Source organism: Pelophylax lessonae, assembly GCF_965119305.1.
Source record: "Pelophylax lessonae genome assembly, chromosome: 5".
Lineage (NCBI taxonomy): Eukaryota > Metazoa > Chordata > Amphibia > Anura > Ranidae > Pelophylax > Pelophylax lessonae.
In genome coordinates, this window is record NC_138772.1 from 78,204,000 (window position 1) to 78,221,956 (window position 17,957).

Consider the following 17,957-nt stretch of genomic DNA (forward strand, 5'->3'; position numbering starts at 1 on the left):
TTCTTCACAATTTTTCACCTTTATAATCTATTTATTCACATTTTTATAAATTGGGCCGTAAGCGCGGGTTTAATCAATATCTTCACAATATTCTTAGACTAGTTGCTCTTTTTAAAGAGTAAGATATTAGCAGTACTCTTCAAGGTTTGACAATACACCCCAAGCTAATGTAAGGTTATTTTAATTTCACATCTTATATAGTAGACCTTACCCAGAATGTTCCTCCAATACAACTAAAGTTTATGTATAGTCATTTTTTGTGGTTTTGGATAGAGAAACTTTAAAACTTCGGTCTTGTGTGCCATTGGTGAGCTTTCCCTTCACTTCCTGCCCCAGAGATGCAACAGGAAGTGAGAGGAAAGAAGAGTTTTTTCCTAAGCTATCCAAAACATAAAAAAAAACATTGTCTATAAATACAATTCATGTATTCCTTCTCCCTGAGACAGCATTTGGTTATGTCTAACGCAACCAGAACAATATAAAGTTTACATATTGTATTGCTATTGGAGCCAGGCAAATCAGATGAATATAGTTTTTAAAAAAAACAGTCTAGCCTAGTTTATTGATAAAGGACTATACTGTTCTGTAACAGCTTGGTTACACCCCCATATCATATGCATTATTTTCCTATGTGGGAAATTGTGATATTTATAAAACCCCTAACCAAATGCCCTAGCTAGTACAAGACTGGGTGAACATTCACTATTATGCTGTACACAAATATCGCACAAGCACATGTGCTGTTTTATGGAAAAAATACTCACTGTGTATGATCCACCACATCAGTTAAACTATAAAACTAGCAACAGGCAAGTGGTCGTTTTTTTCTATGGCCTTAACCACTTTAACCACTTAAGCCCCGGAAGATTTTACCCCCTTCCTGACCAGGGCCTATTTTGCGATTCGGCACTGCATGATTTTAACGGACAATTGCGCGGTCGTGCGACGCTGTACCTAAACGAATTTGACGTCCTTTTTTTCCCACAAACAGAGCTTTCTTTTGGTGGTATTTGATCACCTATGCAATTTTTTGATCATGCGCTATAAACAAAAAAAAGAGCGTCAATTTTGCAAAAATAACAATATTTTTCACATTTTTTTATATGAAATTCCCCCCTAAAAAAATGTAAAAATCTAAATTTTTTAACATTTTCGGCCAATTTGTTTTATGCTACATATGTTTGGTAAAAAAAAAATTGCAAAAAGCGTATTTTGATTGGTTTGCGCAAAAGTTATCGCGTTTACTAACAAAAGGAAAGATTTTTGTCATTTTTGTTGTTTTTTTTTAACGCGTAATGGCGGTGATCTGCGATTTTTTTTGCGGTACTGCGACATTGTGCTACTGGACATCGGGTCCGCCGGTCACACGCGCGGGGGGGTCCGTGACCGCGCGGGAGCGCGCCTCCGGGGGCGCTCGCTCCCTAGACCCTCACAGGCTAGCGACGTAGTAATACATCGCTTTGCCTGTGAGGGGCTGACCGCCGCAGTAAATAGTCGTGCGGCGGTCGGCAAGCGGTTAAGACCGGAAGAATTTGACCCCTTAATGACCAGGCCCAATTTTGTGATTTGGCACTGCGTTACTGTAACGGACAATTGCGCGGATGTGCAATGCTGTACCCAAATAAAATTGATGTCCATTTTTTTCCTACAAATAGAGCTTTCTTTTGGTGGTATTTGATCACCTGTGCGATCTTTATTTTTTGCGCTATAAACAAAAAAAGAGTGACAATTTTGAAAAAAATATTTTTCACATTCTGCTATATGACATTCTCAAAAAAAAAATTTCAAAATTAAAATTTTTTAACATTTCAGGCCAATTTGTTTTCTGTTACATATTTCTGGTAAAAAAAATCACAATAAGCGTATTTTGATTGGTTTGCGCAAAAGTTATCGCATCTACTAACTATGGGAAAGATTTATGTCATTTTTATTTATTTTTTTTTTTTTTTCTAGTAATGGCAGAGATCTGCGATTTTTTGTGGGACTGCGACATTGCAGCGAACAGATCGGACCCTTAACTGACATTTTTGACACTTTTGGGGGTACCAGTGACATTACTACAGTAATCAGTGCTAAAAATATGCACTGTTACTGTAATAATGACACTGGCAGGGAAGGCGTTAACAGTATAGGTGATAAAGGGGTTAACTGTGACCCTAGGGGACTGATTCTAACTGTGGGGGGGGGGGGGTGGCTTCTGAGATGACCATAGAGACATGTGATCCTATATAGAAGGGTCACATGGGCTCTGTGATCATTTCAGGCAGAAGGACGGTCGGCTGTGTTTACAATAGCCGAACCTCCTACTCTCTGCAGGGAGCAATTGGAGCTGTCTGACACACGCATCGGCTTCCCCGCTGACGATCCGGGGTGGAAGCGTTCCGGCGGCGGCGCGCGCTCGCCCCCTAGCTGCCACCAGGCGAGCAATATACCGATACGTGCTTTTGCCTGTAGGAGCCACTCTGCCGCCATATATATATAGTAAGCGGTTGGCAAGTGGGTAAAGGAGAAGTATGCGATTGGAAAAAACAAACATACATACACACTCCCCTAAATGGATCCGAAGCTGTAGCTCTCCTCCAGCAGCTCTAAGACCGAGAACTGAGCGATCACGTGATCAGTTCTAGGTTTTCAATGAGCAGAGAGCTGGTGACTGTCAGTTGCCTGGTATCTGCTCTGCCCCTCCACTACTCCCCGGAACACTGGTCTGTGGAAGGGGTGGGAGCAGCTGACTCTGGCTCTCATTGCCTCGATGAGATGTTTAGCTAGCTTCTGGTCAGGCATTTGGGCTGATCCTACCCTTGTTGTAAGGATCCCTTCAGAGCCTGGACTGGCTCTGGACCATCAGAGGACAGAGGACTTTAGCACACTGTCAGCTGAATCTGGGTCACAGGAGTGCAGAAATGAGTGCACTCTCGTGAGCCACAAGAGAAGTATGAGACAAGCAAGTACCTGTAAGGTAAACCGGATTTCCTCCACCAGAAGGCCAGTCCGGACTTTCGCTCACGCCCGTGCACATTGCACACCTGCACTCACCAATTAGCATTTGGCTCCCAGTGGCCTATTTAAACTGCTCTAGTACTGTGAGCAGTTGCTGAATGGTCTTCAGCTTGTTCCCGTGGTTCTGAGACCTGATCTGTTGTTACTACTAACCTGTGTATGACCCGGCCTGCCTTTGGACTTTGCTTCTGCCCGTGCTCCTGCTCTGTTGCTTACTACCCTGACCTTGGCTTGCTTAAATGGACCTGATCTGCCTGCTTACCCTGTACCGCGCTGCCCGGCTGTTATCGACCTCGGCTTATCTTCTGGACTTGCTTGCTTGCTGATTCGGTACCTCACTGCCCGGTTTCCGCTGGCTACTGCTCCCACTCTCTGGTGCCAAGCTGCCACTGCACCCTGTTCCAAGGACTGCGACTACCAGCTGTACCCACCTACGCAGTGAACACCACCAGCTAGCCGCTACGGCACTCGTGCCACTCCTTGCCTTACACTCTCTGTTCCCACCTTCAGGAGTGTCAGGCGGGAGGAGCAAGAGAGGCCTCCACAACATTCCAGTCTAATTTTTGTTTTCACTGCACTGCTAATCCCCAAGGGTGCTACCTCAGCTCATCAGCCGTGTGACATAAAAAAAGAAGATCCGGAAAAGCTGCACTCCTCATCGGCTTTATTTACTATAGACCAGTAGAAAATCACGTTACAGCAGGGGGAAAGTTAACGCGTTTCGCACTACACAAGCTCTTAGTCCTCCAAGCGATTTTGTAGCACGAAACGTGTTAACCTCTTGCTGTCCCCCAGCTGTAATGTCATGTTTTTACTGGTCTATGGTAAATAGAGCTGATGAGGAGTGCAGCTTTTCTGGATATTCTTCTTTCATATATTTTTACATAGTTACATTGACCCAGCTTGTAAAGTGATATTATACAGTATACTGTATACACAAACACTTGTATACACACAGAGAGAAAGAAACACAGATGCTCCAGTAAAAAAAAAAAATGTTATTGCTCAAACTTTTGGGCATCCCTGGTCTTTCTCAACGTTATTATGTATCAACATACAGTAAATTACCCTGAAGTAACCAAAGGAAAGAACGGTGCTGATAGTAAGAATATAAGAATAGTCTCTAGTCTCTGTGACTATCTAAAAGCAAAATTTTCCAAAAATAGCTATAACTTCTATCAGGGCTTTTTTTCAGTGGGAACGCTGGGGAATGCAGTGCCAGTACCCCAGCACTGAATGTACTGTATGTAATGGTAAGGGTTCAGGGTCTATGTTTATTTGTGCTAGCTGCTAGGGGATCTATTGTTGCTGTAGGTGATCTATTTTTGTGGTGTGGGGGGTCTATTGTTGCTACGGAGGTCTGTTGTTGCTGGTGGGTGATATACTGTTGCTGGGGGTGGGTCTTATGTTGCTGGGAGGGATCTAGTGATGCTGGCTGCAGATAAATCTGTTGTTGCTGTTGGGGTTTTGTTATTGCTGGGGGAAGGGGTATTTTTTTGCAGGTGATCCATTGTTGCTGGGGGGGGGGGGGTCAATTGTTGCTGGCTGCTGGAGAGTCTATTGTTGCTGGTGGGGATTTACTGTTGCTGGGGGTTGGTGTTACTTTGCTGGGAGGGATCTAGTGATGCTGGCTGCTGGGAAATCTGTAAATGCTGCTGGGGATATTCTGTTGCTAGGAGAGGGGGTATTTTGTTGCAGGTGATCCATTGTTGCTGGTGGGGTCAATTGTTGCTGGCTGCTGGAGAGTCTATTGTTGCTGTTGGGGGATCTACTGTTGCTGGGGGTTGGTGTTATGTTGCTGGGAGAGATCTAGTGATGCTGGCTGCTGGAAGATCTGTTATTGCTGCTGGGGATCTTTTTTGCTAGGGGAGGGGGTATTTTGTTGCATGTGGTCCATTGTTGCTGGCTGCATGGGATCTATTTTACTGCTTTTCTTGTTATCATTAACAAAATATTTACACAATTGTTACTTGGTTCTGTATTCTCTAAAAGGGGCAGTACTGGGAGGTGAGTAGGGGATGGAACCAAATAATGGTGCAGGAGGTGGGTAGGGGATGGAGACAAGGGGTGACTTGTAAAAGGGGGAGTTCCTGCACCTATTGTCTGGGGGTAAAAATGGTTTCTATACAATATCCTACCACAAGGAGTTTCTTATGGTTTGAATTCATACAGTACCTGTATGAAGAAAGGTATTCACAGCAACAAATCACTTTGATAATGGTGCCACATCCCTATATTCAATATGGAAGAAAGCACTTCCCCTAAGGGTTTGGGACTTTTAAGGCACTGAAAATGTCCATGAAAGTATTTATAAAAAATCGTACATTTTATTGACACATAGTGAAAAAACATAACACATATAAAATAGAAAACAGTTGATCATGAAAAAATCAATACACAGAAAGTGATAATCTATTGCAGCATTATAGTAAGTACCCTAACTATAATGCTGCAATAGATTGTCACTTTCTGTGTATTGATTTTTTATGATCAATTGTTTGTTATTTTTATATGTGTTATGTTTTTTCACTATGTGTCAATAAAATGTACGATTTTTTACAAATACTTTCATGGACATTTTCAGTGCCTTAAAAGTCCCAAACCCTTAGTGCTTTCTTCCATACAGTACCTGTATCGCCATTTTGTTGCTTTCTAATGCCCCATACACACGTGCAGATTATCTGCAGACTTTTGTCTGCAGACTTACCTTTTCTATGTAGTGCAAGGGCCTGCCGGATTGCATACAAATTGAAAGTGTTTAGGTTTGACCTCATATTATATGGTTTTGGTAAGTCTGCAGACAAAAGTCTGCAGATAATCTGCACGTGTGTATGGGGCATTAGTCGTTTTAAGCATGTAGAACACACCATAGATCAGTCATGGCAAACCTTGGCACCCCAGATGTTTTTTAACTACATTTCCCATGATGCTCATGAACTCTGCAGTGTAGTTGAGCATCATGGGAAATGTAGTTCCAAAACATCTGGGGTGCCAAAGTTTGCCATCACTGCCATAGATACTCTGGCATCCTGAAATGTCAACATATAATGTATTGCTTAGAACATTCTAAAATAAGTCAACGTTGATAATACAAGAGGATTGAAATCATGATAGGCATGGATAAGACAGCCGATGTGTCTGTCCAAACAGAGTAAGCTATATATTCAATTCACCGTCCTCAGTTCTGCTCGTGCAATCTTATCCCAAGTAAGATTGCAGCAAAACGCCTGTAATGGTACATTTCTAAATTCTTGCAAAGCAGGATATTATTGGCGCAGTAGTAAAACCATGATACAGTAAAATAAATGACGTCTTCTCCCCTTTCACTCCTCCTTGTTCCCCTACCACGGGTATAACCATTAGTCTTATAGTCTGGATTATGTTTTTCTCTGCCACTGGTGTGCCTTCAAATAATTGAACAGTGCGAAAAATTCTTAGCACAGCAATTGACATTACATTTTGGGGCTGAACTTGTCACCTTCAAATTATTTGAATATTTCATGGTCCATTTACTAAATAAGTGTGATGAACTTTTTAGTATTGAACAACAATAAAGAAATCAATTGTTTAGGGCAGCCTTTCTCAACCAGGTTTCCATCGTTCCAGAGGTTGCTAATGGTTCCTTGAGCAAAGACTGATTTCTGACTCTGAGATAGGTAACCAATGACCCCACTTATCTTTTTTAGCTACTGTAACTGTAAGGGGGGCATTCTCTTACTGACCACCAATGTAAGGCACATTTTTCCCACTGACCTATGTTAAAGCGGAATGCGACTGTATCTGAGCCTCACAAACAGATAATGCTATTTTATTTGTTTTTAATATTCAGAGCAAACTCCCCCATCCATCCATGTCTCCAATCACTTTGGGCCCTTTCACACGGGCGTTCAGCATGTCCGTATATCATCCTATTTTTTTGCGGATGATATACGGACATAATGTATGTCAATGGCATTGCGGATGTCAGCGGATGACCATCCGCTGAAATCCGATTTTCGTCCTTTCAGTTCTGTTCCGTTTTATGGAACGGAACAGAACCCTATTTTTCCTCCGTTAAAAAAAACGGAACGGATGCAAAATCAGATGTCAGCGATGTCATCCGCTGACATCCGCAATGCCCATAGACATACATTATGTCCGTATATCATCCGCAAATGGATGGGATGATATGCGGACATACGGAGCAGATGACACAAATGTCATCCGCTCCGTGAAAAAAAAAAAGTGCCGGAGCGGATCGCAATGCGGTCCGTTCCGTGTGAAAGAGCCCTTTGAAAAAAACACCCCCTAGCATTTCTAGCCATGGCCATCTTGAATATAGACAGATGATTTATGTAGCATTTACTTTCTGGAATCCATCTGACCATAGCTCAGGTATGCAGGCAGGAGGGTGTGCTTAGCTGAGAAAGCCTCTCCTCCAGATGTGAAGGAAATAATGCCCATGAAGACTCCTGGGATGTATGACACTATGTTTCTCCATCCATGGCAAATTTATATATGGGTTTGTGGGAGGAGAATTTTATTTTCCCCCACAACAACCTGTATAGGGAACAGATTGAGTGGTAGTCTCCTTTCATAGATGATCTGATCCTTGTGTGGAGGGGCCTGGCTGACATTATTGATTTATTCATGTGTCATCTGAGCCTTGAATTTACACATAATTTTGCATCCAGTCTACATTAAATATCTAGATGTTATTCTGAAAGGAAATGTGGAAGATGGCACAGTTTCTACTAGAACATTTAGGAAAGATAGTGCTGGCAAGTCTTTGTTGTTAGCCTCCAGTTATCATCCCCCACATACTGTCCGAGCATTACCTGTGGGAGAGTTTATTAGGGCTAAAAGAAATTTGTTCTCTGGACAAGGATTTTGTATGAAAGTGTAATTTTATATCAGGTGGACTGAAAAAAGGAATTGCAGTGAAGAATTGATAGAAAGGGGCAAACAGTCAGCCAACAAGAGATTGTAATGCTTTGATTAATCCTGCCTTTGGAGGTAGGAAATTACCCCTTTATAAGAATAGGAAAGGCATGCATTTTGTAACCACATAATAAGTACAACATGATCAAATGTTAAAAATATGAAACGTTGCCTTCCTATTTTATATACGGATAAAATACTTTACAATTTTCTCCAACAGGGCTGTCATTTTTCTAGCAGGAGAGCTCCTACTTTTGGGGCCATGTTGTCTCTCTCTCTTTTTCGTTCCCACAGCCCCCAGATGTCTCATACATGGCTGAGGATGGTGGGATCATATCCATGTGGTTTTTCCACATGCAAACAATGTATAAGACATAAAAAAAAGTACACGTGTTACCTCCTTTTCACAGGAGGGTCCTATTCTCCCAGGAACTACATAAACTGTAATTCTAAAATGGTCATTTATGTTATAAAGTGTAGCACCTGTCGATTGCAGTACGTTGGATGTACCATTCGAAACCTAACGAAATGTCCAAACATTTCAGGAAATTACATGGGGGTAACCCTAATTCCTTTTCCTTTTTTGGTTTGGAACAGGTTGGAAGACCAGTTAGAGGAGGTGGCACACACCCCATCTTACTTCAAAGTGAGGTGTGGTGGGGAGCTTAAAGGAGACGTATAGCCAAAGCTAGTTTGGCTGTACTTCTCATGGATCACAGGAGTGCAAGTCCACTCTCTGCTGACGTCACAGATGTCAGTCCAGGCACCGCGTCATCATGACAATGAAAGTCGAGATCCGCAAGATGCCTGCTGAGAGCCTGAGCCGCCCACTCCCTGCCCCTCTACAGCACAGTACTCCAGTGAGCGAGGAGCAGGCAGAGCAGAGAGCTGGTGACTCACAGTCACCAGCTCTCTGCTCACGGAGCTGTCAGAACAGAGCAATCGGTGGTGTCCGGTCACTCGGTTCTCAGTGCAGAGGCGCCAGGGGTTGGTCCATTGAAAATTGACCAAAGGTACCTGCCTTACTCTATCCAAAATGAAAAAAAAAAACAAAAAAAAAACAATTTGTCCTTCTGGTTTAATTATTTGTTTCATTTCATTATTACAAAAAATTATTTTGTCATATAGTGCATCCTTGGGTGTCAAGTACACTTAGTATGCCATGTTCCGAATTCTTGTATCTATTCTTTTATCTTACCTTACTGTTCATTCTAACGTCCTGAAATCTCTAGACATACTAATTATAGGCAGAGGTCCCCTGAGGTCTGAAAGTTATTTCAGGGGCTCCTCGATGTTAAAAAGGGTTGATAAATGCTGGTCTAGAGATACCATAATAATCCGATGCTGTAATATACAATCCTGTAATTTATACCAACACTAGATAATGCCACTTGTTTTCTTGCAGCATGAACAGGCATACATCGGAGGAAAGAGGACAGCCAACCCTCCGCACATCTATGCTGTAGCTGATATAGCTTATCAATCAATGGTCACTTACAAATCAGATCAGGTAAGTCATTTCCTATTGACTATAAATGTCTGTCCTAAATGTTTCCAATATGCCAGACCCTCAGAGCGCATGCACGGTGATGTCACTGGCAGCATCCAGTGGGAATATCTCCTAAACACTGCAAGTTTAGGAGATACTAAATGTACCTACAGGTAAACCTTTTTATATTTCTACCACTTTAATAATCTTCACTTTACTTTCAGTGTTAATTTTACATACCCAAAACATGCAAATGAAATAAATTAATTACCAGGAATTTGCTTTTCACAAGATTGGATAGTTGAAGGTAATCTACACTCTCAAGACTCTCAGAAGCCACTGTAATGATCAGCTTCTGTTGAACAGAGAGGGCTAAACACAGATTGAAATTTGGCTGGTTTCTGTGGAGAGCTCCTGGGAGATGAAGTTTTGGGGGGGTGAGTATGCCAGTAGGAACTGCAACCCTGGTGATGAAGTCACTGTGGTTTGTGGTTACATGTAGTTAATGCTTGGGTTTTTAAATTTATATCAGGGAGCTGTCATCATAAAAGTATCATTGCATAAGAAGGACTCAGAATGGTAATTTTTGTCCTTCTTCAAGGAGGATACGTTTGTCTTTTAAGTTATGGGATAGCAAGGGCCATACTTTATTTATGGCCCATTGGCTGTAGACCTCTCTCTCTCCGGTGGGATGACTAAACTTTTCTGTATTCTGTTTTTTTTTTTTTCCTTTTTCTTTGTGTTATGGGACATGACTATGCCATTTAGTGCCAATCTGTTATCTCTAAGATTTCCAAATATGATACCATTTATTTGTTCTTAAAGGTTGGGGAGATTTGGCCTCCAGGGTATGTTATTTGCCATATAAGTGTTGACTTTGTGTACCTCTTGAATGTATGTCCTGGGTTCCTTATTTATCATGTGTAGCACCCTACATGTAGGTGCTAGTTAAAAGTATAGTGGGCCTTGGCTGCCTAACAGCAGGGCCATGATTTCAGCTGGCTGTCATGTCTTCCAGGTGTGTCTGCTGAGAGGGGAGTCTCCCTGCTGGCTCCATGAGAGGGTTCCCATTGGGCAGTGGAGGAAACCCAATCAGAGACACACTCAGGCCTGTATGTACCCCAGAAGGCAGATTCTGCTGCAGAGGATTCTGGGAGTGGGTATAAGTTCTGAGGGAATGCATGACGCAGCGTCTTTGGTGGGAATCAGAGTCCCAGGTGGGAGAGCACGGCTGTCTCTCCTCCTGTCAGAAGGATTGGGTGTTCCGGGTGGCTGCATGGGAATCCAGAGAGTGCTGTTGAGCTGCAGAGGGGATCTGGTGTGCCGAGGACCAGTGGAGGAAGAGGGGTCCAATTCCAGGAAAGCCTGCCAAGGTCGTGAGTACTGTGAACTGCCCCTAAGGGTCTGTCAAGTGTAGAGGGGACCACTCCAGAGAAGGTTCCAGGGATCCAGGAGTCAGCTAGCTGTAAAGGGGGTACCTAGTCACAGGACCCTGAAGTGTTAGAGGGGGTACCTAGTCAGACGACCCTGAAGTGTAAAGGGGGTACCCATGGTTGTTCCCTGAAGAGTCAGTGTACAGTGTGTAGTGTACAGAGTTAAGAGTTGCAGCAGCACAAGCAGTGACAAGGAGCTACCTCAGTCAGTGAAGGGCTGGAGGGAGCTGTTCAGTGACTTTTGAGCTAAATCGAGTGTCAGGAGTCAAGAGTTCTACAGTACTGGATCTTCTGAGTTAACAAACAAGTTAAAGTCAAGGTTTCAGCACTAATTCAGCCCAGCAGTATTTTCAAGCATCAGGAAGCGCTGGTCGGCATTCAGCTGGCACCAAGACAGCGCTAGGGAGCATTTTTGTACAAAGTCACCGTTAAGCCTAGAAGAGCCAGAGGAGTATCCCACTCATTCCCTTCTCCCACCCCCAATATACAATAAACAAAACAAACCAAAGATGCCGGAATGGTCATTGTCCCAGTTCTCACACCTGGGTTCACAACTTAAATGTGTTGGAAGTGTTACCGATACTGCTGGATAGGCCTGGAAACATTGCTACACATGTTTTTTGTAATGAGTTTCTGATGATGATTGGCACAATAAACATTTTTTTAACCAAAAAAATGCAAATCAGGCTTCTATTTTTGACATTGTGGAGATGTTTCCTTACTTCCTGTCCTTGTGACACCCATACAGTGAATGCCTCAACAACAGGAAGGCTCAAACAGCAATAAATACATTGTCAGATGTTCTAACCTTTCTTAGTTCTACTAAACAACCAAACTTATTTTTGTCCCTGTTGGAGAGATTTCCTATCGGAGAGATTTCCCATCATTTCTAGTTTCTAGTCTGATACAAAGGAAGAGGAGATCTCAGCAGTGCAGCGTATGTGTTAGGATGAGGCATTGAGATCTTGGGGAATGTAGACTTCATCTTTACTTGCATAAGAAACTCACATGTGTGAGAACAGCATTACAGGAAGAGAACAGAAAGAAAAAAAACTTCCTTGCTGTGCAGAATATACATAAACACAGAGATGCAAGTATATCACTACAGCGCCATCTCTAGTTTGGAGTGCATAGTACATGCTGTTGCACTTTCAACAACTAGTTGGGTGACAAGATAAAAAATCTGACAGTGGCTCTAACCCTTTCCTGCTCTATACAAGTCAAAAAATATTTCTGGTATAGATTGAGCTTTAACTACTTATTTCACATATGAGTACAGTGGCAAAGTAGCTCTCCTGTGCCGGATCATGTGATCGGGCACAAGAGAGCCACTTTGCCTGTGTGCCGCTTGTGCTGTGATTAGTCATAGCACAAGCCGATCAGTGGGTGCCAGCCAATGGATGACCGCCGGCACCCACTGATAGGCGAGGAGAAAGACAGAACAGAGCTCTGCCTATGTTAACAGGGCAGAGCTCTGTCCTGTCAGCGGGGATGTGCTGGGTTTTGTTTCCCTACAAAGCAGGAAATAAAATCCAGCACATTCCTTAGTAAAAGCACCACATAGAAAATACAAAAACACTGGCACACATTTAACCCTTTGATCACCCTAGGTGTTTAACCCCTTTCCAGCCAGTGTCATTAGTGCATATAGCACTGATCACTGTATTAGTGTCACTGATTCCCACAAAGTGGCAAACATGTCAGCTTGAGTCAGATTGTCTGCAATATCTTAGTCCCGCTATAAGTTGCTGATCGCTGCCAGTACTAGTATAAAAAAAAAAAAAAATGTCAGTATACTGTACATATACCATAGTTTGTAGACACTGTAACTTATGCGCAAACCAATCAAAATAACACAGTGCCGCATAGCAAAAAATGCTCTGGTCATGAAGAAGGGTAAAGTGGTTAAGCTCCAGAAGATTTTGTAGAGTTTATTTTATCAAAAGGTATTAGTTTAGGTTTCTTTAAGTGACATTTCTTACTCCTCTGTTACATATTATAAAAAATAAATGAATAAAATAAAAAATCATTGAAATAGCCCAAATCCCCCTGTAGTATCTCAGTGACATATGAGATAAGCTGGGAGCACAGTAGTATAGGGAGCTGGGTTATGATTCCTGGTGGCATCTACAAACATCCCTGAAGTTTCTATTTCGGCCAGGCTGACCTTGTCATGCTGTTAGTACATACTGGAAATGTTGCCCTTCAAATGAGGCTTCCAGAAGTGTGTGCTTATTTGCATATTAATGAAACTTTACTGATGTGTTTTGTAAATCTACATTTTTTTTCCCTATGACTCAGCGTGTCCCTCAGTGACTCAGTTAATCCTTCCTCTAATCTGTGTCAGCTCAGCACCAAGAATTATGATAATGGTGACGTGACTGAAGCCATAGGCAATGACAGACATCGAGGCTGTGTTCGCAATCCTCTTTTTGCAGCAGTAGATATATCGTAGAACTGTTGTCTTAAAAGGGAACTGTAAGAATGTTTTGTCAATTTTATTTTACTTTACTTTAGCCTCTTTCTGACCACCCGCCCACCTTGTACTGGGGAACGGTGGATCCTTCCGGCACCTGTACTGTACCTGTACGTCGCTGGCCTCTTTCAAGTACAGGGTGACAGGGTGACACAGCAGGATTTTGTCAGCAGGTCCCAGCCAATGATTTCTCCAATCACAGCTCAGAGCCCTATGTTGAAAAACAACACAGGGCTCTGTACAGTGGAAACAATCTCTTTGTTTCTTCTCTCTGCAAAGGAGGGAGGAACCAGGCCTGAACTGAGAGAGCCGGCCTTCACCCAGCAAACCTCTTTGTGGGTGATGGGTGAAGGCCAGCTCTCTGCCCCCGGAGAGTATTGCTCTCTGGGGGCAGAGGGGACCTCAGAGCTTCACAGAAACAAAGTGGAGGATCCAGGACCCCCCTGGGCACGGATGGACGGGACCCCTTCTGACCACCTACCTATAAGCCTAATTGACCCACTTAGCATATGGTATTGGGGGTCAACAACGTCCGGTGAGTGTGAATTTTTACCCCATTGCTCACGTGCACGGAGGGTGACACCACCACTGCATATGCATCTGGGAAGATCCATTCACCATTCCTGATAAAGAGGAGTCTCTTTGGCGCTTGGCGGTTTAACGCCATCACAGCAAGAGTACATTTTTGGATAATTTTTTGGACATATTCATAAAAATGGACACGTAGCACTATTCATTTTATATCTAATTTATTTATTTTATCTATATGCTTCATATTATATTTTCTGGGCACTATATTCACTGCATTTTTTTATGAGCACAGGAAGTGTTGCCTTTACAGCTTGCACAGATACATATTGATTTTTCAACTCATGCACTATATATGCACCTTGTATTTATTTGGGGATACACTCCATATGATGTATTTTTTATGATGTATGTTGATATGTGATATAGCATAGCTCACTGCTGCGCATCACGCCTCAGTAATCACATTTTTTTTTTTTCTTACTCATACATTTCCCCACTTACTATCATTCCCATACTCCTGGAGACATGCGCTGTTGGTAATAAATACATTTTTATTACATTTATCTCATCTTATACCACTGTGGGTTGTCTACAGCAGCAGTCCCCCATCTTTTATATATATTTTTTTACATTTGTTTTGGCCCAAGTGTTCATCATACCATACAAAGTACCATCTGCCAGGCCGCATGTCCTGTCAGGGGCAACCTGTTGGCCGGAGGTGGGAGGCATCCGCGGCCTGCATCTGCGGTCCACATGGGTCTGACACAGATGCTATCGCTCACCTACCACTGTGCCGCCCTGCCCGTGTCATCCCTCCCAGTGTAGCATGAAGATCTGTATCCTCTGCAGCAACTGTGCATGCGCCGGATCCAGGCAAAACAACCCTAAGAGGTAACTGAACTCAGTTAACAGCTTACATGCCAAATGGTCAGCGGGGACACAGTCACGAGTCATCATTATTAACGATGGGGATAGGGATCATTATTAACAACGAGGTTTGGGGCCTGTCAGTGTTGGGAGGGGGTAATATTTGAGGGAATGGGGGATTGGGGGTCTGTTAGTGTGGGGTTGGTAGTTGGGTGGTGAAGGTCTGTGAGTGGGGGGCGGTGATTGGAGGAGGGGGTCTGTCAGTGGTGGAAGGGGGCAGTAGTTGGCACAGGGGAAGGGCAGTAGGTGGGAGGTCTGTCAGAGGAGGATAGGGGTCTTTTGGGGGGGGCGGCAGTTGATGGAGTTTGCAATGCACTGTGGGGGACCAGCCCCATAGGTGTTTTGTTGCTGGCCACCCCCACCGATCACTGGAAGATTTGGCTGCTTGGTCTGGAATGCCTGGGCCTGATTTTTCTCCCAAAACGGGCATGGGAGGAACAAAGAGATTTTTAGTAAAAAGCAGCTCATAATACACACGCTAACACTTGTTAGGCACACACTTAACCCATTGATTTCCCCCGAGATGTTAACCCGTTTCCAGCCAGAGTCATTAGTACAGTGACAATGCATAGTATTATCACTGTATTAGTGTCACTGGTCATGTTAGTCAGTTCCCACCCAGTTAGTGTTAGATTGCCTGCCACGCTATCACAGTCCCACTGATCACTCATTACTAGTATGAAAAAAATAAATACACATTTCAGTATATATACCATAATTTGTAGACGCTATATGTTCCCCCAACCATATGTTCCCCCATAGTTATAAGGACCATGCATCGAGTGAGAGTTCTAAAAGAGTAACAAAGCATGAGGGAAGTTTGGTAAATGTGACTGTTAGCAAGTGGGGGTTGTTTCTGAATCGTATAATACCCAGTAAATGCTTGACATTGTGTGTTTGCTCACTGACTCCATGTAACTAAAAATCCAATAATTTCTGTATAAACTAACAGAAGATGGGGATGTGGCATGTCTAATGTGCGCATATCTCTTTTAGTTGTGTATGTATATTGGATTGAACCAAATTGTAGGATATCAAATTATAGGCTATTCACAGCATAGTAATTAATTACTCAGGAGATGGAGTGATGGAGAACTGCCCTGAGGGCCTGTAAGCAGTACATGTTAAATACTTATAACATTTCATATGTGAAGAGTAACTCCACTTTTGTTGAGAACCAGGTATTGGTACTTTTGGCAGTGTGGGCAGGTGCCATGTCCTGCTGGAAAATGGAATCAGCATCTCCATAATGCTGGTCAGCAGAGGGAAACATTAAGTGCTCTAGAATTTCCTGGTAGAGGGCTGTGCCCTGACTAAGTATTGAGTGCATACTATACTATACAGGGACATATCATTTTCAGTAAGCCAACATTTCTGTATTAAAAATCCTTTTTTTAATTGGCCTTATGTAATATTCTAATTTTCTGAAATACTGAATTTTGGATTTTCACTAGCTGTAAGCCTTTGTAGCACTACTCCCTTGGGAGCTGCTGATTACGGGTTCCCCTTGGTTACCATTAGCAACAGCATGACAGTTCAACATTTTCCAAGTGATTTTTGGCTCAGTCAGGAAACAGTGTAGTAGCTATGTTTTTTTTTTTTTTGTTTTTATTGAGAACTTGGATGGGAGAAGGGAATGAGTGGGATACTCCAACTTATATAACTATGCACAATTAGCTGGAACGACTGAATAATGCTGAGTGTGGCTAGGCCACTGCTTCACCTTGTCAGTAGCAGTGACGTAGTAAGAAATTAACTGTCTGAGGTAAACTGTACTGTACTGCAGAACAATCTTCAGGGCCCTTCCTGGCACCCCCTTTGTTCCAATTCTTCAGGGTCAACTACACGGCACCCCCTTTACTGTTACACTTCCTGTGTGAGCTAGCTCCTTGATCCCCCTGACTGCTCTGGAGTGGTCCCCCTTCCTGGGCCAGACCCTTTGGCAGGTCCCTCAGTACTCATGAACACTGTTTTTCCCAAGAGACTCTGCCAGCAGCTCCACCGTCAGCACTCTGGATCCTCAGCAGCTCAGCTCCACACCTGGTTCACTAGGCCGACCGCCTAAAGCCACCTTCCTCACACCTTGCAGGAGGAGAGACCAGCCGTCTGCCTCCTCCTGGGACTCTGCTTCCCGCCAAAGATGCCCTGTCACATGTCCCCTTCGTATTTATGGTCAATTCCAGGATGCACTGCAAGAATGCCCTCCCACTGGGACTGCCATAAAACATGATGTGTCACTGGCTAGGTTTCCTCCACTGTCCAACAAGCTCCCTTATTGGATACAGTGGGGACACTCCCTTTAGACCCAGTGAATCACACCTGGAAACATGTAACAGGCAAACTAACAGATCAGGCTCCCCTGATAAGCAGAAGGAGCAAATAGATGATTTTTCCTAGCACCTACCTAGAAGGGTGCTACATCATAATCATCAAAATAAAAGAAAGACGTGCTTGAAATATGTAACTCTGTGTGTTACGCAGCTATATAAAATATAAGAGTTTTACTTTTTAAATTGAAATACTGAAATAAATTTACTTTTTGATGATATTGTAATTTTATGACTTGCACCTGTATAGCATAACTTGAATATTGATAGTCACATACACATATATATTTTTCATAATTTTTTTGTGCTTTTATTCAGCCTAAGAAACGCTCTTTCATTTAACATACAGAGAACCAAACAGTTGAAGATTTCTAACATTTATGTATTTCATTGTGAATTCCATGACAGAAAAATACACTTACAATCGTTCTTTTGATAACAGTGCATAGTTATTTCTGGAGAAAGCGGGGCAGGAAAGACAGAAGGAGCTCATCTCTTAGTCCAGCAACTCACTGTACTTGGAAAGGTAAATTACTTTTTACATTTTTTCTGTCTGTTTGTATCTGTTTGTTTGTTTGTTTGTTTGTTTGTTTTTTAACCTGAACTCCAGGAATTCCACCCCTTTTTAAAATGTGCAGGCATACTATGAGTTAAGTCCAATGAGTCGCATGCCACCTCATGAACTTATCTCTTTAATTTACATCTGACACTTTTATGGAGCTCTGGGAAAATAGCTTTGCTACATTTCTGGATCTTTAATATTCGACCTTCTGGTCATAGTTCGTTTAGCTGTGAAGTCGCATGCATGTGGGCAGGTGGGGCGGTGGTGTGGTTTTTTGCCACATTTTCCATGT

General features: G+C 42.9%; 1 protein-coding gene across 1 annotated transcript in view; it reads left to right on the forward strand.

Moving 5' to 3' along the window:
- The window catches only part of MYO3A (myosin IIIA), a 312,359-nt gene that overhangs the window by 153,112 nt on the left and 141,290 nt on the right, over window positions 1-17,957 (forward strand). Inside the window, exons 12-13 of the mRNA XM_082259576.1 lie at window positions 9,326-9,430; window positions 17,546-17,629. Coding sequence (XP_082115702.1) covers window positions 9,326-9,430; window positions 17,546-17,629 — 189 coding nt within the window. The remainder of the gene's footprint in view (window positions 1-9,325; window positions 9,431-17,545; window positions 17,630-17,957) is intronic.